General features: G+C 39.9%; 1 protein-coding gene across 1 annotated transcript; it reads left to right on the forward strand.

Annotated features, from left to right (window-relative positions):
• Positions 1-785: 785 nt before the first annotated feature.
• Positions 786-10,077, forward strand: GJA1 (gap junction protein alpha 1). Its single transcript, XM_052684400.1, has 2 exons — positions 786-1,092; positions 7,014-10,077. Exon 2 carries the CDS (start codon positions 7,030-7,032, stop codon positions 8,173-8,175), a length of 1,146 nt encoding a protein of 381 aa, XP_052540360.1. The 5' UTR covers positions 786-1,092; positions 7,014-7,029; the 3' UTR covers positions 8,176-10,077.
• The last annotated feature ends 15,915 nt before the right edge of the window (positions 10,078-25,992 follow it).

Genomic DNA, 25,992 nt, shown 5'->3' on the forward strand with positions numbered 1-25,992 from the left:
CAGTCTGCCAGAGGAGCTGACACCCCACTACACAAAGGGTACACGACCAATTCCTGACACAGTTTGGACTCCATATGTGAGCAGCTTAACACTCACAGAGAAATGAATTAGTCTCTCTTCTACAGAAGAGGCATTCTGCAGGGAGTATTTAATCACAAGCTGATCAGGAGCAAAGCCAAGTATCTTCATTCTGAATAGATTAGCTTGGAGCACGTTCATGTTCTGTAAAAAATGAAATGAACAATTACCAGGAACCTTTCTTCTCAACTACTGAAGAGTGAGTTTCTGTGCCGTACTTTATTTTCTGAAATTTCCTGGAAAGAGTTTCCTGGAATGTAAGATCGTTTCTCCATGTCTCCCATGGGATGCACGTACACACCAACATGCACACACGCACCAATAATTAAAAAACTCGCATTGGATCTATCGTGCAGGAGCAAACACACCGCTCCTCGTGTGAACTTCCACGCGAGCACGTAAAGGAAGCGGACCCGAGTAAACAAAGCCGTACGAACACCAAGGATCAGGGGGCACTTTGCGAGGGCTTCCTCCCGACTGGGCGGAGGGGTGGGAAAGGCGAGGTGCAGCCCAGCGCGGCACGCCGCAGCCCCCGGTGCCCCCACGCATCGCCGCCCCCTCCCCGCGGTGCCGCCCGGCCGGGCAGGTCCCAGCGAGCCGCCCGCCGCAGCCCGCCCGCCCTCGCTCTGTTGCATCAGCAGCGGCGACCTCGGGGCGCTCCCCTCTGCCCCGGCTCGTTTTTGCTGCGCCTTCAGTTCTCGCCCTCCTCCCCCCACCTTCCTGAGCTCCATTCGCGGGGCCCCTCCTCCTGGGCTGCCACCCCTCCTTTTCCCCTCCTCTTTCACAGTCAGAAAACTTGTTAAAAGCTCTGCCCGTGTTCCAAGTTAGAAAAAAACTTTTACGAGGTATCAGCACTTTTCTTTCGCTGGTGGGGAAGGAAGGATGAAAAATACAAAGCAGGAGTAGACTTTTAAAGTTTAAATAGACAGGTCCGAGCGCCTGAGCGTGCTCTTCCGTTTTCCCTTAACCCTCCAGAGAAGCACCCCGAGCCACTCGCACTGCTCATCAGCAGCGGTAAGTTGGAAGTTTTCCTTTCTCGTCTTTTGGTGTACACTTTTTTCTCTTTTTTTTTTCCTAAAAACTTTTTTTTTCACTCTAAGGATTTTGCGTTAAATGGTCGAACTTGTTTAAAAATATATATGTAATAATAAAAAGTTGTCCCGAAGTACTCGATTTAAACTCGCAGGGATTACGCCGTGCTTTCCTTTCCTTTGTCATATTTTTACACATTTCTAAAAATACGACACTTCCCTCAACTTCCGACCTCGCTCCACGGGGAGAGGCGCTGCGGTGAGGTTGCAGCTGCGGAGCCGCGGACTTGTTGCTCCTTTTGGTGAAGTCTGTGCCCCCCCCTCCTACTGACCCAGAAAGAAGGAACGTAGGTGCGCTCCGCTCCTCTCCGCAGCTCAGCGCAGCGCGCCCCGCTCCTGCCCCACGCATTCCGCTTTCCTGTGGCGATCCCACCGATGCCTGCTCGCTGCTCTTCATTAGGTGCTTTGTTAAATGCTGCTGCTAAGAACGTGGTGACTTCCACGTGGGCTTCCTGGCGATTTTTCCCCCTTTCTCTGATAATAGATGCGATAAAATCCAGACGTGGGTTACGGGTTTGTAACCTAGTTTGTATATAGTTACTCTGTTTTAGCAACCTCGGTAAAGGGATTTTAGGGAAGGAATGTTAGATATCATGATACGTCTTACCACTCCGGCGAGGTTTCTGAGTCCTGGGTGGTTATAAATGAAAGCTGTTTAGGAGCTTTGTGAAAGAATATCCACAGTCAGTGTCATAATCCCGATGTGACACATTCCTTTTATACTACCTTGAAGGCTTAAATACTTTCAAAACGTGGCGAAAAGGAATGATTGAGCAGCATCTCTCAGAGAGCTCAAAAGCTGTTCAAAGAGTTGGCATGGTTCCACTCTGTAGGTCTCTGCCCCGTGCCAGCAGGGAGAGAAGCGCACAAGAAGGCGGGGAGGGGGACCTGCAGCTGGAGAACAGGGCGCGGGACCTATCTTATCGAGTAGCAAGCTCTCTTAAATAGGAATATTGTGTGCTGATGTTTGTCCTCGCATTTTGCCTTGCGATAACCAGCGAGCCTTGTGTAGGAGCATATTTCATCTGAGGAATTCTTTCAGATCTTGAAAGTGTGAGAGCCCACGGCAATGGGGATGAAAGTGAGCCATGAGCACCTGGGCCTGAGTCCTGCGTGTGCCTGCGTGTGTGTGCCCGTACAGGGAGTGAGCTGCAGGACTCAGTGCAGCTTTTCTTCCTGGCTGCTTCACATCTGGACAGCACACTGCACTGCTGAATTTAAGCCTCTGGTCTTTGAGATGTTTACTGAAGTGCTTCCTTCAAAAACTTCAAAGGCAAACACTGGCACTGACCCATGATACCTTACAAGCGTACAAATGGGAGACGGGCAGCAGCAGGCGGAGTTTGGGAGGAAGAAGAAGGGGACGCCAGGGATTTGGCGTAAGTCTGAGTGCTTCCACACTCAGGAGTGCAAACAGATCCAGCGCTGTGAAGTTATCTCAGTTTTCACATACTGCAAGTCTACGAGATTAATTTTAGTTGTCTCAGAAATGAACTCTGGATTAGGCCAAGGATTCCTGTGGGCACACGGGAAGGTTAGATGACATTGAGCAACATCTGTTTCATCAGATATTGCTCTCTTTCCCTAGTTTCTGGTTTCCTCCCCTCGATGCTACCCACTGAGCTTATCTCACATGGAGGCACCTGGCCTCTTGTTTATGCCATATGCACTTACTAGGATTCCAGATTTCAAGACCTGAAAGCATGATCTTCAGAGGGCCTGAGGGCCCCTCAAGGAATTCAGTGTTTCTTCTCCTAGTTCCCAAGCGAGTCAAAAAAGGGGTGAGTATAGGCAATAATACAGAGGGGAGACTTTAGTTGTACAACTAGAGAGTGCCGAAGAAAGCACTTCTGGTTGCTTTGGGCCCCTTTGCAGCTATGCTTAAGAAGTAAATTGGGTGTAGAGAGTACAACATGGGAGAGAAAATCCTGTGGAGAAGATCCACAAGTGACCACCAGCGCTGTGAGCATTGAGAAAGCAAACATTTCTGACCTTTTAAATTCTAGCTACTGCAACCATTTAGCATCTTATCTTTGGCAGATGAAATGAACTGAAGCTCATCTTTAGACCTGCAAATGAACTACAGCTTTCCAGGAGAATCTCTGACATTTGCTCATTTCTGTGGGATTTCAGAAAACCAATCTTTCCTATTCCAACCCATCTAAATGCTTTCAGTTGTACGCCTCAGTTCTTTTCTTGACAGTGCTAGTTGCTTTTGGGAGATACTCGGATTGATTGATGTTCAAGGTCCAGAATCTTCTCTTTTGTAGACCACTTATTTTTTATGTGTGCAAGGATTTCTGTAGGAAAAGCAAAGATTTTGCCTGTTTTCCAACTGCTTCAGCTTCAAAATCCCATTTTAGATCCCGCTCTTACCCTTTCTGTTCTTCCATCCACTAGCATGTGACCTTCTAACCCTGTAGTCAGACCTGGACATGTTACCACAACACCGAGTTTGCGTTATTCTTCATGGAAAATATGAACCAGATGGCATGGTGAATGCTGTCCATAAAAAATAGTTCTCAGATTTCTTAATTGTGGCTTACAAGTCAAATTTCTTCTATATGTGATCATCCAAAACCCATGTAGATGAATGCTGTAATATCTCCTGCTGCTCTGTGTTGTTTTTTCCTATCTTTACCCACACACAGTAGAATCTGGAAGAAATCCATCTTTTAAAAAGTTTAATAGGCCTGCATTAGTCTATCACCCCCCAAAAAACCTCTTTGAAGTAATAATCAGAACTCATGAAATGCGTGTATGCATCATCAGCTATATCCTAAAGTTCCTGAACTACTGAAATTGCACCAGTCCCTCAGATCAAGCTGTGCTATTCAGTGGAACTGTTGAAAGAAGTTTGATTGTTAAAAGAAGTCTAGATGCTGAATAAATAGTTTTTGAGTGTAATCTTCCATCAGTTTCAAACTATTTACTAGTTAAAACATTTAAATACTTGCTTAATGCAAAAGCTCTTCTTAAACCTAGCAAACATACATTGGAATCAGTTAATAAAAATGGTCTTTCAGTGTCCGGAAAGTGAAGGTGTTATGTCCTGTGAATGAGTTTTCCCTGAAAGAAAACGAAGTAGTGTGTTTCATAAAGCAACAGAATCCACTTAAGTGAAGGAATAATATATTTGTGCCACCACAAGATTATCTGATTAACAGCACAATGTTTTGAATTGACGTGGGGTTTTTATCACTGGCAAAGGCTAGCGTGTAACTGATCTCTTTAAAAAAAGTTTCTTTTCAAAACTATGTATGAGTAATTCAAGCATGGAATGTTTCCTCCTGGAGTTTATATTGCCAGAGGATATAAATGAAACTTAGCAATTTTGCATGCTGAAGTAAATTAAAAAATAGGTAGTAAATTCTCAAAATATTGCAGGTGTGAGATTAGGTAGGTCAAAACTGAAGTAAATCATGTAATGGACCAGAGTGGTGTGTAATTAAAAAACAAACAATATATAGCTGCCTAGAAATAACATGTCCTCTGTTTTCTTAATCAAAGTTTCAATCTGAAATAACATTTAGACAGTAAAAAAGTACACTGAGTCTGAGGAAAGTCTGTTAATGCGGTAGTTCCAAATCATCTAAAAGCTGGCTAATTAAATCAAGAAGCTGTTACTTGAAAAAGGCTCCTTCTGTCCACTTCCACTGCTAGGACGTGGAGAAAAGTTTGCCTGTAAAACAAACTTCACGTGCTGTATAGTTACAGACTGTTCTCTGTTTTAACAGTCTCAGCATGAGGAGGGACCCAGTCATATTGCATTCCTGCCTTTCCAGAGCCCTCTATACTGGTGTGCTGACGTCTTTCCTACCAAACTGAACCAATAAAGACAAACTAATCTTTTCCTGGGAATGACTAAACCCGGGAATGGATGCGTCCTGAAAGTGTGTGTTGGAAAGAAACATGCTGCGCGTCCCTCCCAGCAAGGCTTCCAGATTTAAAAGTCTGAAGAGGGCCTGATCCTTTGATGGGACTTCATTCATGTGAAGAACTAATTATGTGAGGAAGGGTCTGTTCACCGCAGTAGGTAAACTTCCTCTGCACTTCAGAGCGAGCTGACCAGGCGGGCTGCGGAAGCGGCCCTGGGTTATTTTGCAGGGGATCGAAAATAATTGGCACCTCCGAGCAGTCGGAGCAAGTACTTTAAACACTTGGCTCTCATTATTCTCTGACTCTTTCTGATAGCAGAAAAGACAGTGCTTTCTTATTTGGCGTAGCATATATTGTTATGATTGAGTAAGCCAAATTTATAACCTTCTGTTTCCAGTGAGTCACCACTCTGTGAAAGAAAATCTCTTTGGTACTAAAATTTTCTATTTTATGAATTATCCAGAAATTGGGTGTTTTTTGTTGTTGTTTGTTTGTTTGTTTGTTTGTTTTCTATACATAACCTTCACTAGGGAATATATCCTTGATGTGATGGGAAGGAAACTATTTGAACATTATCAGAACTATTAATACAGGAAAGAGATTACTCAGCATGCATGGTACAAACATCTCTGCCCAGCAGCATCTACTTCAAAAGGGATGCTTTGTGCTTATTTTTTCTTGTAGGCGCCCAATTTCGTGTGTGCTCGTGCGGAACAAGTCAAAACGTAGGGTTTTTAAGCAGAAAAGGTTACCATTCTCCACTTGATAAAAACTACGTATTAAGCTTTGTTTTTCCTAGGAGTCTGGAACATCGAGTAGAATATTTCACTTTTTTTTTTTGTCACCTCGTGTATTTTCGGAAATCCCTGAGAAGTGGTGCATTTCCCTGAAACTTAAACTCAAGTTGAGAGACACAGTTTAAACTTGCTGTGTTTTACAGTTGGATTGCAAATCACTCTCTAGGAGTTGCCTTAGAAAGTGTTCACTTGCCTTTCCTTCCTGGGTAAATCTTTTTTCCTTTCAAAGTGAAGTGAAGGAATTTAAATCTAAAAAGATGCAAATGGGGAGTTGAAACTACAGTAAATCAAGCAAGCCACAGATAGCCAGGAAACCAGTTCTTCCAATATGGTTACATAAGCTTAGCTGTGCCTGATGCATTTAGTATTTTTGGTTCCTTTATAAAAATGTAGGTGAAGAGTACCAATATCAATCTTTGTGCTGCAAATACTTATTTATAAATTTAATTTAGAAAACAAGATTTTCTGAAGCAATATGCAGTAAGAACATTGCATCATTAGGAGCTACACTCAGATGTATCACACACAGTGTATTTATTATGTGTGCAATAGCTCAATTTTATATTGCCATGGAAAATGTTGTGCACATTTGTAATGGTGAAATGTTAGGTATCGGACCCTAACATTAACTCAATACATTTTTTTAATGCAGATTATGCTATGTATTGCTTTCCTGCTCTTTTAAAGAATGAGTATCTAAATAAATAACCATGGATGAGACACACTGAAAAGAGAGAAATCTTTCATTTATTCTTAGTATGTATAGGGAGTACTACCAAACTCTTCCACATCCTGCTTCAGCGGTGTGTCACAGCTGTTTTCAGCCTGCGGCAGATGTTGGTCATTGAACTGCAGCTGCCACCAAGGAAGCTGGTTTTACCCAACCACAGTGGCAACCAGGGTTTTTCATGGACTTCCTGAAAACATGACTGAAATTAGGAACTTCTTTCTTTCATTGTGTTTGGAGACATCATAAAATATTTATCTTTACAGTTTCCCATACTTGCCACTCCACCTGCAGACTAAGTGAAGCACATGAACTAAAACAAAGCTAACTCTTAGCATATGGTTAACACTGATCTGTGTGTGATTCAGCTCATCAAAAGTATTAAACATCTGTCTTAACCATCAGTTGTTTTTTTTTTTTTTCCTTTGTTTCCTTCTTTAGCTGATATCTCGCGAAGATGGGTGATTGGAGTGCCCTGGGAAAACTTCTTGACAAGGTTCAAGCTTATTCTACTGCAGGAGGAAAAGTATGGCTGTCTGTCCTCTTTATTTTCCGAATTCTGCTACTGGGGACAGCAGTCGAGTCTGCTTGGGGAGATGAACAGTCTGCTTTTCGGTGCAATACCCAACAGCCTGGTTGTGAGAACGTCTGCTATGATAAGTCCTTCCCCATCTCCCATGTGCGTTTCTGGGTTCTGCAGATCATATTTGTGTCTGTACCAACCCTCTTGTACCTGGCGCACGTGTTCTACGTGATGAGGAAAGAAGAGAAGCTGAACAAAAGAGAAGAAGAGCTCAAGGTGGTCCAAAATGATGGTGTGAATGTGGATATGCACCTCAAACAAATAGAAATTAAGAAATTCAAGTATGGTATTGAGGAGCATGGCAAGGTAAAGATGCGTGGGGGACTGCTCCGTACTTACATTATCAGCATCCTCTTTAAGTCTGTCTTCGAGGTGGCTTTCCTGCTGATACAGTGGTACATTTATGGGTTTAGCCTGAGTGCCATCTACACTTGTGAGCGAGACCCATGCCCTCACAGGGTGGACTGTTTCCTGTCCCGTCCAACTGAGAAAACCATCTTCATCGTATTCATGCTGGTAGTGTCTTTGGTGTCTCTTGCCTTGAACATCATTGAGCTTTTCTACGTGTTCTTCAAGGGTGTCAAGGATCGTGTGAAAGGAAAAACCGACCCCTACTCCCACAGTGGCACGATGAGCCCTTCCAAGGACTGTGGTTCCCCCAAATATGCGTATTACAATGGCTGTTCCTCACCAACCGCCCCCTTGTCTCCCATGTCTCCCCCGGGGTACAAGCTTGTTACCGGAGACAGGAACAATTCCTCCTGTCGTAACTACAATAAGCAAGCCAGTGAGCAAAACTGGGCCAACTACAGCGCGGAGCAGAATAGGATGGGGCAGGCTGGCAGCACCATCTCCAACTCGCATGCCCAGCCCTTCGACTTCCCTGATGAGCACCAGAACACGAAAAAACTGGCGTCGGGTCATGAGCTGCAACCCCTCACCATTGTGGACCAGAGGCCTCCCAGCAGAGCCAGCAGCCGAGCCAGCAGCAGGCCTCGACCTGACGACCTGGAGATCTAAGCTGCTCACTGCAGTACTTGCTCGACTATGAAACGACGTGCATTGGAAGATGCAGTCAGTGCTGATCTTGTTCCAGTGGAGGTGGTACTTAACAGTCTCAAGCAGGAGATTTTAACAATCGTAAAAACAAACAGGCAAACAAACTTTTAAAATACTTGCTGTTTTTTGGGGAGGATTTGGGGTTGGTGTGGGGTGGTACAATACACATTGGTATTTAATGTAGCTGGTTTAAAGAATTTAAATACTAAAAAAAAAAAAAAAAAAAGAAAAAGATAAGTAGTCGTTACTAAGGTATGGGGTTGTTTTTTCTAGAAAGGCTGTAAATATCTGAGTGTATGTGTATGTGCGTACTATTGTGTTTGTTTCTAAAGAATCTTCTAAAACCCAATAATAACTGAACTCACATTTGTCAGGGTGAAGTGCTGTCTGAAGATGAAAAGGTTTTTCCTATTCAACAAGCAAAAAATCCAGGATTGTCTCTGATCATTTCCCTGTCAAGAACATTCCATTCTTAATAAGTGCACTTTGAAGGTAAACTTTCCTGCATAGTCCTCCAGGTTGTTGAAAGGCTTCTGTGAGGACAGTCTACAACTCAAATTTCAGAAAAAGCCCACCAAGAAATACTTTGGTCACCTGCTTTTCCAGCTATTAATGCAGGTAGATTTAGTGATGTGCATAGGTGGAAGTGGGATGGCTCCACGCTCCTAGAACCAGCAACCACACTTTTGCCCACAGCAATATTCATGTCCTGCTGTTCACGTGCAGTCTCATTAGCATCATACAAAACCCTGTTGGCTGTCACTTGCAGATTTAAGCATTAGGACAGGCAAGCAACTTACTCCAATTAATTTTATCACACCTTTATGTATTTTAAGGGTGTACATGTGTGTGTGGATATGGAGGTAAAGGTGTACACAAAACACACTTGGAAGCATACACTGAGAAGCATATGCACACAGATTACTTGCAGTTGACACTTGCTCATGGATATTGTGAAGGTGTGGGCCACTATGGTGTTTACATTCTATGATTCCTTCAATGCAAGTGAAGCACATGTCATATATTTTTTTAATTCTATATAATATTTTCCATGTATCCTAAATGGATGCTTTTTTAAAAATAAAAAATAAAAAAAAAAGCCTAATCCTGGATGTCTTGCTCTGGAAAATCTCTCTTTTAAGTCAGCGGGAGTTTTGCCTGAGCAAAGTCTACAGGATCAAGCTCAAGATGTAGTGACCCATCTTCTTGCTGGCATGAATGATTTACTTTATAGAAGTTAGGGATGGAAAAGACCCATTCGGTCATCTAGCCAATCTCCCTGATAGGTAATAATGATGCTTGAATGATAGAAGTTGTAGTACTGTAAGCAAGCTTTAGTCTTTTATGTGAAAAACTTAGAAGAAATGCTTTGTGCTGGATTAATAATAAAATATGCCTACATGACTTTTGCAGTAACTGGTATTTTTCTTATACTAAGTATTTGCATTTACTGAACTGTAATGTCCACTCCAAGTTTGACAGTTAGGTCTTTCTAGATGGCTCTAGCAACTTTAGAGTTTACACTTAGGTTTTGTTTGAAATGCAAGTGAAGTTGAAAGGATTTTAAAAAAAAATAAAATACAATTCTAGATAATTTATTTGAAATAAATTCTAAAGAAATCTACCAGTTTCTTCAAATGTATTGCCTCTTAGCTGAACACAGATTGACCAAGGAAATACATAGCTTGGTTTCATTTTGCAGCAACACAGATAAATGGTTTCATTTACTACAGTATATTAATTTGTTTGACATTCCATGTTAAACTACTGTTGTGTTCAACTTCATTGCATGTTTGCAACCATAGTCCATTGGATCATGTTGTCTGGAGAACATTAGTCAATAAAGTTTTAATTTAGTATAAATACATGTTCTGATTGTCTTTTACTATTTTATACGCCCGTGTATTTTTTGTTTCAGTATTGCAGTTTAAACTCCTTCCTTCCCTCTTCATTCTTCCCTAGTCACGGTGCATTTCAGAAGCAGTCTTGGTAAAATCCATCTGGATTTACTTTGAATTGAAATGTATGAGGGACAAATTCAGAGACCGTCAGAGCCCTGGAACAAAATCATGCTCAGCATGAACTACTGAAATGTAAATCCTGCCATGAGCCTCAGAATATATATAATTATTTGCAAACTATTAGAAAATACTGTAATAGTAAGATACGAACACAACATTTTAAAGTTTTTTTTCATATGCAGACAATGTTCTACAATATGAAATCATTGCTTCAAATTTACATTCCCCTATGTAATCAGATTGCTTGACAGTTTCAATTTCTGAAATGAAATCGTCGCTCTCTCAATGAGAGTAAAGTGAGGTTAGGATTTCATGTAGTGTTTTCTGCTTCATCTTTTAGATCCCTGTCCCAATGAAGACATATGGTGCTTGGCTTTCCCACTTTGGACTTTGAAAGAAAAATGGTTAAACTCCTTTTTTTTATTTTTTGAAAAATCAAAATGATCATGAAGTTATGTTACAGCTCTCTACTTTCAAATTTGTTCGGCTAATTTCTTCCCCTTCCTACTAGTAAAGAGAGGAAAGAGGGGAAATTAGCAGGACAGGACTACTGGATTTATATCTGTGAGAGATGGTACTAACACAAGGAGTGACTGCTTGAAGTATTTCTAAAGTAATAATCATGAGTCATATTTTAAGCTGGCTTGCCCTAGTTCATCTGTTCAAAGGGAAGAACATTCCAAGCATTTTGTGAGGATCATCCCATTGGAAAGGTGAGTACAGAAACTTTCAGTGTAGGGCTCACCCTGAAACAAAATCTCTTGTCTCATAGACAGGCTGATTGTAAAGTATGTCCCAAGCTACGGACTCAGTTCCTTAAGGCATCATGGACAGGTGAAATAAATTTGTGCTTCAGTGTCAAGGTTCTCGAGTGATTTTTTGGTGGTGATACATATGTATGCATGTTTCAGGCCAATTCTCCCACCTATATATATTTCTGTGGAGTGTATTTCTTGCATACTTTGAAGTTGCCATCACAGTGATAAAGTTTTGTGTGCCATTCATCCAATTTCCTTATATACTATCTCCAGTGTGCTTATTCAGCAGCAATTGTGTTCTCTGCAAATGATAAAAAAATATTTCTAGTAATTCTAGTGCATATTTTTATGTTAGATAGTGAATTTAAAGTGGAAATGATATTATGAAACATTTCTGAGGATAATCAAAAGAAAAGGTTACCAACAGCAGCAAGAAACAAATTACAAAATCTGCTTAGTACTAAAAATTTTTGTTGTTTTTTTTTTTTAATATATTATTTTGAAAAAAAAAAAAAGACAAATTCATCTTAAGGCCTCCACCCTACTCCAGTAATTTGAAATGTCTGTAAAGAGTAAAGTTAGAAGGATGAACATTAAAGACGGTCTGAAATCTATATTTAGATCCTGTAATTTCAAAGTGCTTTAAATACAGTGAGCTCGCAGTGAGGGTTCCTTCCTGTTTTAGAAGAGAAATTTCCATATTTGAAGGGAAAACAATTATGGGCTATAGCAGTAGTTTGAGAACCAGAACAAACTGTGAGTGTACCTGTTACACCCTCTGAAATCAGTCAGTTTTAAATTATGCACTCATCTTAATGTTTCAGAACTAAGGCTGTCTACAATGCTTCCTTAGGCTTTCTCTGCAACTTGGCATTGATTTAAAAAAGAAGAAAAAGAAAAAGAAAAAGAAAAAGAAAAAGAAAAAGAAAAAGAAAAAGAAAAAGAAAAAGAAAAAGAAAAAGAAAAAGAAAAAGAAAAAGAAAAAGAAAAAAGAAAAGAAAAGAGAAGAAAAGAGAAGAAAAGAGAAGAAAAGAAGAGAAAAAAGAAAAAAGAAAAAAGAAAAGAAAAAAAAGAAAAGAAAAAAGAAAAAAGAAAAGAAAAAAAGAAAAGAAAAGAAAAGAAAAGAAAAGAAAAGAAAAGAAAAGAAAAGAAAAGAAAAGAAAAGAAAAGAAAAGAAAAGAAAAGAAAAAAGAAAAGAAAAGAAAAGAAAAGAAAAGAAAAGAAAAGAAAAGAAAAGAAAAGAAAAGAAAAGAAAAGAAAAGAAAAGAAAAGAAAAGAAAAGAAAAGAAAAGAAAAGAGAAAGAGAGAGGAAAGAAGGAAAGGAAGGAAAGAGAGGAATGGAGGGAGGGAGGAAGGAAAGGAGGAAGGAAGGGAGGAAGGAAGGGAGGAAAGAAGGGAGGAAGGGTGGAAGGAAGGGAGGGAGGAAGGGAGGGAGGGAGGGAGGGAGGGAGGGAGGAAGGGAGGAAGAAAAGTATACTGATTTAAATATTTTAGTGCTGGAACTCAAATCTGGGAGTTGCCAGATCTGAACTTAACCTTTATTGATTCATGTGCAGTTCTGAGTATGAGAGACCAAAACCTCCTCTGGTACTGATGGTGGCTGTTTCTACCTGTCTAGGTCACGATTTCTTTTAATTCTTCTAGTAAATTCCTCAGTGATTATTACTGCTCCATTTTCCAGACTTCATACAAATTAGGGCGGAAAATAGGATTTGCCCACCTTCTGTAAAACCTTTTTTCTCTATTATTTACTGCTAATCAAAGCTTGGCAGTACTGGGCTTTCTACTGAACTCATGAACTACTTGAATATACAGTTTTGCTTTTTTTTTAACACGGTATATTATACAAATCTCTTTCAAGATGTCTTTTTTTTCTTCTCACATTACTAACTCCAGCTATTTCCAGTTGGATTTACTGAAGGATTCAATTGAATGAAGAGGAATACATGGCTCCTGAGGTTTTCTTTGGGGGAAAAAGGGGAAAAAAAAGTACAATCCTCAGATGGCACAGAGTTGTTGAAGCTACTCTTGCATTACTTTTATTTCTACTGCCAGCATAAACTGCCAGCATAAATAATTTTAGAAGCGTAAGATGTGCTTAGATGTACCATTTGTCCCTTGAAAGTATTTGAGGATTGTTCATTTTATTCTAATTGATCAAGATGAGTTTTGCACATAATGACTCCAGAAACAGAGGACTGTAGAATTTGCTCTACAAAGAGATGGCTGCTATTCCTTGACTTAAACCATGTGCTTTGGATTTTGCCCAAGGACGTATTCACACCCAGACTTTGTCAGTCCTGGAAAGTGTGTCAGATGAAAATTACATGATGCGAGCACATCACTAGATTAAAACAGGAAGAGCTCATTGGCCTGTCTACTTATTTAAAAGATATTCTGGTAAACAGAAAAAAAAAGAATGCTTATCTTAAACTTGTCTCAAAAGCTTCCTGACATACAGCACTACCAGAAGACCCTTACAAAGACATACAGACACTGTGCATGTATACCCCCTAGCATTATCCCACAGTTTCTATGTCTAGAAGCTGTTTAAATTGACTTCTCAATGATCTGGAAAGATCAACTGCCTCCAAGATTGCTGCCTTCCCTCACTTTTTTCTCATGTAGCCAAAATACTGCATCCACTTTACTGGCATGCTGGAATTTGCAATGCAAAAACATGTTGGGCAAAGACAGACAAGCTTTCATAGGGTTCCTTTTAAGTGCTGAAGAAGCATAATGTTTGAAGCTAGAGGCGAAGATTCTGGGACAGGCTGTACTGGGTAAGTAACAGACAGAAAGTAGAGTCAACCAATCACAAGGAATGGTTTTTTGGTCCCGTCGTTTCAAAAGACTGAGTCTCTGCTATTATGTTGAAGAGATGTAAATAATAAAAGGAAACATGTGAGCGTAGACTTGTATAAAAGCGAAAATGTTCAGACATTTAAATTGCTCCTTGAAACAAGCCTAAACCACAGATGCGTACTTCCTAGTAGAACTGACAGGAAAACCAAGACAACATTCACAAGTTCCTGGGTTTTACTCATAAACCAGTGTCAAAGTTCATTTCAATTTCAGATATAAACAGATTGGTTCCATAAAGAAGTATTATGACATTTAACAACTGCAAAAGGTATAAGCTATTAAGTCTTGAATGGTGACCACTTCAATATGTGTAATCATACTATTTCCTTACAACTTTCTTTTTACTTAATTCAGTGTAGAGGTAAATTTATGAAAAATAATATGTTTGCTTTTTTTAACGGATATTCTATAAAGGTAATGACATTCATAAGGAAATACAGAGTATTCTGAAATATGTCTAACTGCTGGGTTGGACAGTTAAGGAATGAAATCTTCATTTTGCCTCTCTTCATACTTGTTAGAAAGTTTTTCATTTTCCAAATATCTGCACAGTTTTACAAGGCTGCTGAATGTGCCTCTGTTCTCACTGGCTGCTCTGTGAGCTTTGCTTGAATAGGAATCTTTGCATCCTTCTCTGGCTTCTTTTTTCCATCCAGCTTTGCAGCCCCAAATATGTAAAGAAATGTAATGATAACTGATACCAGTGCAATCATGAAATATATAGTAGTTCTGTTTTATACGTCTACAACTAACTGAATAGGAAACAGCATGGAAAATTTCTTAGGGGATTAGAGAAGCCTTTGGATACTTCAGGATCTTAAAACCACCAGTCCTTGCTGAACCAGACATTTTCAGTCTCAGCTTCTGCTGAGTCATAAAGTTCACTGCCTTTGAAGACTGAAGTAGCTTGGCTCAAAATTAACGTTGTTCTGGAAAAGTTCAAGCCTGCACTAATGACCATATTTGCATACTGTTCTCAGTGGCATTTACATATAATAAAACACCCTCCACATGATGGCCTCTTCAAAACACAGGCTCTGCTTACACTTTGAATTTTTCCTGTTTTTATCTATGTATCATTACTTCAAAGTGTTTTGCTGCAAGTACTCCTCTGTATATTTAGGAGACTCATCATGGTCGTTTGAAACCTGAGTATACAGCCAGCTATAAGATTGTTCCCCCTTTTTTTTTTTTTTTTTTTTTTTTTTTTGTGTATGTGTGTGTGTGTGTGTGCAGGCAAAGAAGTATTACTCAGGCTAGAATCCTACCTCCATACATCTACTGAAGCCAAGGAGCTTCTATTGAGAGAAGTGAGATGGAAACTCTGCTCTGAGCTTTCCTTAGTACCTTCTTTTATTGAAGACCCTGTAGTTCTACTTCAGGAGCACATGGAGGATTCAGCTGTGAATCTGTGGGCCATGTGCAAATTGCTGAGATATAGGACAGTCTCAGGAATTTCTGCTGCCTCTATTTTGGTTGTTGGTACCCCCCCAGCTCTGTGGACTTTGCACTGGCTATGGAGCTCAATCTCTGAGTGTGACTTTGGGTATTCAGGTAGTGCTATTAAGGAGTGTATATGTTCAGGAAGTGAGTCTGGAATATTTTCTGCAGCTTTTGAAAGAATTGAGGTAAAACAGTCAATTGCTGTTCCTTGTTCTGAACAGCTGTAAAAGTGTGGAGGGATTTCTGCATGAATGCTAGTGAAAATGTGGAAATTCCTAACTCCTTTTATTATGGTTGAGGCTTCAGCTAGAAACTGTAATATCCTGTCAATATTTTTTGTCTTCTCCATTCGTCCCATGCAGGCATCTTCTCCTGCTGCCCATATCCTATTTGCGTATCATTTATGCAACAAGTACTTAATGTTTTGCACTGAAAATACCTCCTGTAGTGATTATTTTTCCTTTGCATCATGTGGTGAGGAGCACTCAAATCTTTTAGAACATGTCGCTCTATTAAGTATTTATTATTTGATTAACAATCTGTTTTTTTCTCTTATTTTATGGCATTTCATTCAGAATTAACGTCATGGATATTAGCTACTATCACCACATTTCTTCTGGTAGCTTAGAAAGTCATTTTGTGTCTCCCTTCATAGAAATCCACTCTTGTGTCAATCACTTTCTTTTTGATAGTATTTTATAATTAAGTGAGACAGTAATGGAGCCCAGGTCCGCTAGTTACCTACCTTAGCCAGCTGCACAGATGCACAAAAGTGCAAGGACATGGAGTTTGTCCAAATCTTCCTCCCACCTCAGTCCCAAAGGAACTTAAAGCTACACTTACACTAATGATTGTGTACACTATATAAATAATAATACCTGGAGTTGCACTGATACAGCACTTTTAATCTTCAGAGAACTTTGAAAACCCCGTGTAATTAGCATGCTACAGTCATCTCTTACAATACTGCACGAACTCCAGTTCTACCCACTGTGGGAGCCAAAATGGGAATCTGAACAGCCAAGGAGATTATACATAACCTCCATTATCACTATAAGATTAAATAGAAAATGCTGAACAAGGGTATTTTAGTACTTCTGCAGGAGGAGGATCCATAACTAGCAGGAAGCCAGTCTCCCTAAGATAAGGAAACAGGAAAGTTTTCTTTACTGGTAATCTACTGCTTCAGATCTCTAAACACATTTTACCTTGAACTTTGTCTCAGTCAAGCTGGCAACAGATCACAGGTAGATTATCTCATTACTTAGAGAGTCTTCATCTTTATGCAACTTGAATACATCCATCCTTTTTTAATTAAAAAAGCTGTAACTTGAAGGAATTGAAAAAGGGTGTAGGCATAGGAAATATAACATTAAATATGTTTCTGTAGGCATTGATGAGACTGTGCAGGAGAAACTTATCTGTAATGCACCATCAGAAATTGACAATCCAACTGAGCATAATCCAATTATAATATTTACCAAGGACTTCCAGCATGTTTACAACAGCTCTTGTGAATGCTGAGGAGTTTGCTCTTAAAACCACCTGATTATTTGCTGGAGATTATCATTACGATGTTCTCAAAGCTACACTATTAACAAAGGAGAAAGAAAAATAAAATAAAATCCAGTAGTAGCCCATTCAGACTATGGATTATAGCAGTGTAGAGGAACAGAACATTTTGGATAAACAAAATATGGAGCATTTCTGAACTTGACCATTTCCATTTTTCCCAGAGTCATACAGTGCTTATCATGTATTTTTTTGGCAGAAAGTCTGTTGTGTTTCATTTTTTCCCAAATTGTTTTTGCTTATAGACATTTAATAGGGTGAGTAGATGCTCTTTTAAGCCATAGCACATATAAATAATCATAGGAAAATAATATTGAGCCTAGATTTCGAAAGATGTGATCATGCAGAATTAATTTGCTTCCCATTCAGTCAATAAGTACATGCATCCACATGCCATGATTTTTACTCCATTTAAAGAGCAATGTGTTTTGTTGGTTTTCTTTTCAATTGTGCTGATCTTTGTTATATTTAAATAGCACTCAAAGTCATTATCATAACCATACATCAGGATGAGATTTTTGATGATGAGCGATGATTTGTACTCGCATCTTTGCCTTTATTTTCACTACTTTGTTGATTTGCTTTAGGTGAAATATATTCTCCATTATAATCAGCATATTTTTAGCTAGTCCTGGACTATTTAAGGAAAAGTCGTCAGATTACCTCAAGCATATTAGAAATACATACTAAAGCTTCCTCTTTCCCATTATGCATCAGGACAGTTTCATCAGTAGGGCCACAGCAAAGAGCCATCTGAGAATAAGAAATAATGTTTTGAAAAAGCAGGAAAGCAAGAATGGGGAAGACAGCATGGTGAATCATATGAGCGCATTTTAAGCAACCACAGCTGTTTTAACTGTCCAGCAAGAGAAGTTATGCCAGCTATTTTTACAGTGGTAAAACTGCAGGTCTCAGAGCAGGAGGAAGGAAAGGGAGTGACTAGGCACAGCTGTATGAAAGGTGGTGTAGGAAAAATGCTGACAGCCAGGAAACGGATGTTTGAAAAGAAAGAGTGGCTCTACAGTAGGTGTTCTGTGATCTTTTCATATGCAACAAAAATGGAATTTTGAGTCTGAGATGAGGATGTTGAAGGTGTTGGAGGTGAGAAACTTGAATCTTAACAGTCTCCAGAAACTCATGGATTTTCTTTGAGCCCAACAGTGAACTCTTTGAAACATATGACAAATATATACCTCAGCAGATAAATATCACTTGCTTCACAATTCTGCTTAGCAGGATACAACTATACTTGAGGCACACCTAGTTCAAGGTTGTGTAGAAGAACCCCCCCCCACCACCATCCCCAGATTCTGATTTCCCTTTTTCAAGACGATTTGCACAGCTGCATTTTCCCACTGCTGCTCCCTGTTGGATCCCTACTTGGGCCAGCTTTGTTAGCTATTTGCCTGTCTTTGCTTGTATTTTTATCTCCGCTCAATGGTAAGAGGGAGGTACAGAGATGCTGAAACGACCCAGAGGTGCAGCTGGCCCTAGCAGTATTTCCACATCCTGCCAGCACTGTGACTGACTCATTGAGTCTCACAGTGAAGATGCTGTTACCAGCCGGGTTGAGTTCCCCAGCAGCGTGGCTCGCACTGCCTCGATGTGTCACACCCTGCTGCACTGAGTCACCGGGAGGCACCGGCACAGTTTGCTGTTGGCTCGGGGATGGACAGGTCTCAAAGAACTGCACCAGGCTGCACGCCTGTCCTGCATCTCCTCCCACTTCCTTCTTTTCTCCTTTGGGGTTCCACTTGCGTTCTGTGCCATCTTACCTGTAAATGTTACCAGCTCTTCTTTTTCTTCTGTTTTCCTGTTGCTCTGGCCCGTACTCAGACAAGCTTTTCAAACTGTGAGCTTTTCAAGTTGTCCAAGTCAAATGTAAATAGGCCGTTTGTAGAAGCATGCAAATCAAGTAATTGATCTGCTAATGTGAGATGTATCAGACAATAGAAGGAGATTCACTGTGCAGACTTTTAGAACTAGAATATCAGGGAAGTCATTCTGATGGCACCTGCATGCTCTTGGACACTTTAATAAATTTACAAGAGAATGGGTAGGAAGTTTTATGTCACTTCCCCTGGGGCACCTTCATCATGAGTGTACACCTTTTACTTCACTCTGTAATAGATTTCTTACTTCATTTATTCACTCCTGAAGAACATTTTCTAGAGTGAAATTTCTACCGACACCTAATGTCACCTGTGTCACTCAAATGTCTGAATTGGGCCTTGTTTAGAGACAAAAGCAATGATTTCCCTTGCATCTGTTCTGTGTAGGAACTATTCAGGAAATATTCAACCTGCGACTGAAAGACTTTGGGTACTGGATTTCCTTTCTGAGATATGCTGGTTGCCCTCCCACCCTTCATCTGCCTTATATATGGGAATTATGGGGTAAAGGATATGAGTAGTACTATGCACAACTGAACGTAGCTGAGAGGTAAGGATGGTTCACCTTTGGAGAATGGATGCAGCTATTGCTGTCTGCATTGTCCCCAGTGCAGGAACCTGTGGTCCCCTGGTCAGTCAGTTCCAGTAAATATTTCATCTCTAAATCAATATGCTAAGGCAAGTTTCAATCAGTAATAATTTAATAATCCTCGTGGCATGAATAGGTCTAATCTCTGTGCAGTGCAGGGGGAGCAGGCAGCAGGGCACCATCTTGGCCATCCCAACAGGCAGCACTATCGTTTGCCAAAAGCATACGGATGGAAATTAAACCACCAAAAAAAATGGTTGATTCTGTTGGTAAGAATGCTTTTTTGTTTTCCACATGTATTTGATTTTACAGGAGTAAAATAAGTGCAGAATTCAGTGGAATCCCAACTGCAAATGTCAGTGAAAAAGGGAACACGCTTCCCTTGGGAAAGTTGCCCCAGGTCTTCATGGCAGCTGCTGTTTGGATTCACTCTCTTGTTGGAATTCTGGGCTACTTTGAATGTCCCCAAATACACCCTCTCGTGTGTTCCCATGATGCATCCTGGAAAATGTTGCACAAGAGTAAATGCACTTTTCCATTCATGAATATTTATTAAAAAAAAAACTCAAAACCCAACTTGATCATGTAATGTGAAACATCTTGTAAGATTTTTTTAAAATTTTTTTCATTAAATGTCCCAATTAAAGTATTATCCTAACGAAGAACAACAGTTTCATGTTCAAGGACAATCACTGAAAGAAAGCAGATAGGGGAATGAGTTGAAAATATTTGAGACACAAACTATTCTTGCCATCTGGATTAATGACATCTTTGCAAAGACAAACAAAACTCAGCATCAAAAGCAATAAATAAACAGCTAAAATTATTCCTAATGTTGCTTGATTTTTAAACAGCTGCCTCACAGGTGGAGAAATACAGTGTGTCACAATTTTCATCATGGATTCCAGGTTCACCACAAGTAGTTTGATGAGGTTCTTGTGTCCTCTGGAGAATCTGATTGAAGGGAAAGCAGGTTGCTGAAATGCAAAATGAGGGAACAGGTCTAACTCCTGCTGGGAACTCCTGCTGCAGGGTGGAGAGATTCTGCAGTGGTGCTTACGTGCCTGAAGTCTCGCCAGCTTTTGTCGTTTTGTTGCTCCTGCACTAGATGAATTGGTTCTCCAAATCGTTCCTGTGCATACCTTTATTTTGACGCCTTGGGTGAGCCCTACCTCAGCCTATTTTTAACAGCTACACTTTCCATTATTAGATTTCAATGCAATTTATTTATTTAAATGGAACCAAACAGTTCCTCAGAAGCTGAACATTCCTATCGGCCTCGTGCTTGGCCGTGCAGAGAAGCCTAAATCTAGTTTAAATTGCATTCCTTGAATGGTAGAAAAAGCTGGGTCATGTGATGGAGCTTGGTGAGGAATAACAGAGTCATTCTTTCATAGACTGCAAAAACTTTATTAAGAAAAGTTAAATAGGTTAAAGGTCTCCTGCTGACTGTGGTGACTATACATAGCAATTATCCGTGCCTTTTCCCTGCTCCTACGTGAAGGTGTAGCACTTGCAGTCTTGTCATCTGCTGTAATAGAGCCAGGCCCTCTGCATCTATGTTAAAGTTAAAGGGAGTGAAAAGCTTGGCATAATTATATCCCGTGTCTCACTGGGTTATTTCCTTGCATCTCTCTAGAGTGTGAGTCTTTTCGCTCCCACCCTCCCACACAGGTAGCAAAGGCAGGAATGAAAATAAGGCATATTTCAAAAACATCTTTTCTCAAACAAACAGATGATCTCCCTTGATCTATTATGTCATTGTTTCCAGAGGTTTGGGCTACAGCCTGGTAGGAAGGGAAAATACTTACTATTTGCAACAATGTTAATAAAATAAAACATTTGTGTTAAAATTAGTAGTGGGCAAACTGTTTCAGAATTGTCCTGGATTTTTGCCAATGCTCATATGAAATTCATGCCAATTTTATTTTTAAGTTTTAAAAGTAATAAAAAGTAATAAGCATATGATATGTATATAGACATATGAAGAGTGAATAGTTCAGGGATTAGAAAAAGATGTATTTTGCATCTGGAGCCCCAGTTTTGCACATGTATTTGCGTGCAAGTAACTTTACTCACGTGAATTATCCCCTGGTGCCATGCAGTATTTCCTGTCTAATCAGGAGGCAATGTATACAAAGGGCTTTAAAGCATAAGAACACTATAACCTGTAGAACATCACTGCGTGGTGCATCAAGAAAGCACCAAGAAAAAAAGCAAGAAGCACTTGCTAACAGGACAAAGCTGGCACCAGCTAAACCACGTCCAGCACATCGGCTCGACTTGCTGGAATCAGAGTCATCCCCAAGTGCTGTGTTAGGGAGTACAGCCAGCCCTGCCTACACCAGGATGTGGCTTCCAAATATCACGCGTTTCATATAATCTATTGCATAAACCAATGGGGAGATGAAGGGTGGAAGACATGAGGCTCTATCAGACTGTGGCCTAGGAAAGGAAGATCGATGGACTGCATGGGGAGCACAGGGTTATTCTGAGGAGTTTGGGGGTGGAGAGAAAGAGGTGTTGTCCATGTATATTATTTCACACATCATAAACTTCATTTCTCGGGGATTTTATTTTAGCAGCACAGAAATAAATCATTCCCATGTGAGGTTCCACAGCACATAAGAGTTGCTTTTTTCAGTTTGAATGTTCTATTTTCATCCTCAAATGCTTCGAGGTGGATGAGTGAAATTTTGTGCGTATATGATAGTGAGACATGAGGGAGTGACGATGCCTATCATAAATGCCAGACTGTCTGCCTAAACCTTAATGAAAATAGTTTTTACTGATTCTGATGATCTGGCCTGACTTACGGAGAGTGATACATGGTGCCACCCAGCACACCCAGATGTTTTCTCATTGCTGTATTTACTGTTGTCACTCCTGTAATCTCTCTTTCTTTAAAGGTTCAGAGCCTTTTAAATTTGGTGGCCCGTATTTGCTACCAAACTTTTGGCTCACTGTTAACTCTTACTTAGATGTATCCTTCAGAATGGAAATATGGGTTTAAAGCCACCTTCTTTCAAATATGTAGTGAATTTTCTTCATACCTTTCTGTTCTTCTAAGAATAGCATGGTAATAATTTGGATCTGTGTAAGTGTGGATGAACAATGGAGCCGGGTAAGAAGGAGAATCTAAAGATATAGTTCTGACTATTGAATTTGAATGGTAAAGGTCTTGGAAGTGCTGATACACACTGAAAATGTTTTCTTGGCTGCAAGCCAGGACTGAATGAACTACTTGTGGCCCCTGCAAGTTTTGGCAAACGTCCTTGATAGCTGTACAGGAGTGAAGATATTCAGAGATAAGTTCCAGTGGTTGAAAAACAGGTACCTCTAGTTCTGCTCAGGATCTGGATGATGCTTTGATATCTCGTGGCTTAAATCTTAGATTGGTCAAGTTATTCAAATTTCTAAATGTGTATTATGTGCCTGCATATATTTACCATACTGTGAATCAGCCAATACTATGGATCAACTTCTTGAACAGCTCTCATCCTGCCCTAGTACACATAGTATATGTTGAGCATAGGTCAATCACTTGAACATTACAAAAGTAATGAAACATGGTAAAATTGCAGGAGTCTGACTTATAAAAATGAAATTAAAATGCTGTCTGATGAGCTCCCTGGAACTAGTTGACAATTCAAATGCATATTATTTGAGCCATATGGTTCAGTATTTAAAAAAAGGTATGTACTTTATTTGGACAGAGTGTTCATGACAAATTTTAGAACAACATCTTCATGATCCTGATTAAATTATTGATTAGCTGGTTGAAATGTTTATCTTACAGTAATCTTGAAAGGCAGTCCTGCATAGTGGTGAGTTAATCACTTGGCAGCTCTATAAAATCAGCTGCAATATCTGTACATGTTTTTTTACCCCGATTCCCTTGTAATAGACCAAGGAAGGCTTGTGTGGTGCTTCACACATGGAAGTCTGGTAAAGAATTTCATTCTTTAGAAGCAGGAATGTGAAGGAAGAAGGCTTTCCAAAGCCTGTCAACCACCAGGTGCCATGTCACATCTCTGATGGGCTCTGCTCATGTCACAGCCCCTGCTTGACGTCATTATACCCCATCTTCAAGGGCTGTTGGACTCTCCCAGAGTGGAAGTAGAACAGTGATAGATCTTTCACAATGAAGATCAGGAAAAGCAGAAAGGAAGATCACTTGCGCTATCTTAGCCAGCAAATAGGTTCAAAGGAAGCAAATCATATACTCTCAGTGCCTGAAGGCAGATCAGAGGTTAGCAAGAAGAAAGATATTGAAAGTTGAGCCCATGAGCTGCACTCACTCACTAATAGTATGGTTACTTCAGGGTGAGAGTATTAATGTATGTTTACACAACCAATGAATATGTGTTTGCTATTTTATTTGATGTCATGCATGCGTGGGAGATGATTGTTTCCATTTTTATGAGAAAACTTCAACCCATGGGAAGCTAAGCCTATCTTTTGTCTTTTATCTGTTCAAAAATAAGAGTCATAGCTATTTAAGTTAAGTTCATTAGGTGACTCATTGTGTTATGCGTGTAATATATTTCACATGGACAATGTTACATTTCTGTTCAATAAGTAATTTGAAAGAGCTGTTCATGACCGGCAAGAGATAAACAGTCTGTAAGCCACTGTCTTACGTCTTGATCAGCTGTCACATTTTCTTGTTTTTAAATTCCTCATCTTAAAAATATGAGTCAACATAAATAGCTTTGAATCTATGTTACCTTATTAACCAATGGAGGGTGACTCTACCCATGAAATATTTACATAGACAACAGTCTTGTGCTAGTAATGTATTTTCACATTACTTAGTAATTTAAAACATGTCAACCTCTTCCAAATAGTAGGAACAATCCAAACATGGAACCAATGTTGACCTTAAAAGGCTACTCCTCTTTGTTTTAAGTCAAGCAGCAATCACCACAGATTATTACTGTGCATTCATCGTAAAACTTCTTATCAGCAGTGCCCCCAAATATAACTCTAAATGGTAAGGAAAAGAGTTGATGGTAAGGAAAGATGTTACATCAATAGCATATGTTTTGAGGGAGTTTATGGATGATTGTATGGATAATAAAACATTTTAACATTATTGAGGTAAACTGATGAAATATATATATTCAGTATTTTATAACGAATGTTGTATTTAACTATATGAATCTGTACCTGATGTTTCTTTGCATTGTAAGAGCATCTATGATCATGCAAATACATTTATTTATGTCGATTTCAAGTATACATGCGCATGAATGTTTTTACATATGCTTGTGTGCATTGGGTGTATGTTGTTTCTTCTTAGTATTCAAAATCCTGTTTCTTATAATGTTGTTAAGGAACCAGGTAATGGAATAGGAAGAAAGGCATTTAGTGTGTGCTCTAGCTCTGGAATATAGCATGCACTGTAACCTTATGGTAACTAAGACTGGGAAAATATATTTTCTCTTTTTTTTTTTCTTTCCAGGGAAATCAATTAAATTGAATCTTAGCTTCCCTAACCACAGTACAATGACATAGGATGATAAGTATGAGTTGGAGCTGCTATAAGAATAGATAAGTTTAGTCTATTATTTTAGCCTATGGATATCGGTATTACACTTGTGTTCAGCAGCAAAGGATGATGGTCCCTGTGTTGCATAATAGATGACATACGTCTGGTTTGGCAGATACTCAGCCCATTCAGCCAATTAACTAATTAAAATGCCTTATTAAAAGAAAGAAAGAACAATAACAGAAATACACAGTGTTCTACTGTTTTACAGTTTCTCCTCATATCTCAGAGCACTTTTTCCAGGGTGAGGAGCATAATATACAAAGTTGTCCATTAATCACATTGTTCCCTGCAGACTGGAGAAGATCAGAGAAACAAGCAAATCTTTGTAATATACAGGACAAAAAGCCCAAGTCTCAGCCTGTCCTCAAAGGGGAGGTGCTACAGATATCTGATCACCTTCATGGCTCTCCTCTCACTTGCTCCAACAGCTCAATGTCCTTCTTGTGTTGGGGCCCCCAGAACTGGACACAGTACTCCAGGTGGGATCTCACAACAGCAGAGCAGAGAGGCAGAATTACCTCTCTCAAACTGCTGGTCACACTTCTTTGATGCAACCCAGGACACAGTTGACCACCTGGGCTGTAAGCACATGTTGCCAACTCATGTTGGATCTTTCAACAACTGAAACCTCCAAATCCTTCTCCTCTGGGCTGCTCTCAAGCCATTCTGTGCCCAATCTGTATCTGTGCTTGGGATTCCCAATCCAGGTGCAGGACTTTGCACTTGGTCATGTTGAACTTTATGAGGTTGGCATAGGTCCACCTTTTAAGCCTGTTTAGGTCCCTTTGGATGACATTCCTTCCCTCTAGCATCTGCACCACACAGCTTGATGTCATCTTCAACTTGCTGAGGCTGCACTTTATCCCACTGTCCATGTTGCCTGAAGAGATGTTAGATAGCACTGGTCCCAGCACTGATCCCTGAGAAAATATGTGGAAACACTGTTACTAGTTCTAATGTGTAAGGACAGTCTGTCCTATGGTAAATTAAGTCCAGTCCCGATCGACCTAAATAGAAATACCAGGTTGCCAGTGGGGAGAAACAGACAATAAACTGTCTGTAGTGATTCATTAAGATACCA

The sequence above is a fragment of the Tympanuchus pallidicinctus genome, unplaced genomic scaffold (genome assembly GCF_026119805.1).
Source record: "Tympanuchus pallidicinctus isolate F22 unplaced genomic scaffold, pur_lepc_1.0 scaffold1, whole genome shotgun sequence".
NCBI classification, from domain to species: domain Eukaryota; kingdom Metazoa; phylum Chordata; class Aves; order Galliformes; family Phasianidae; genus Tympanuchus; species Tympanuchus pallidicinctus.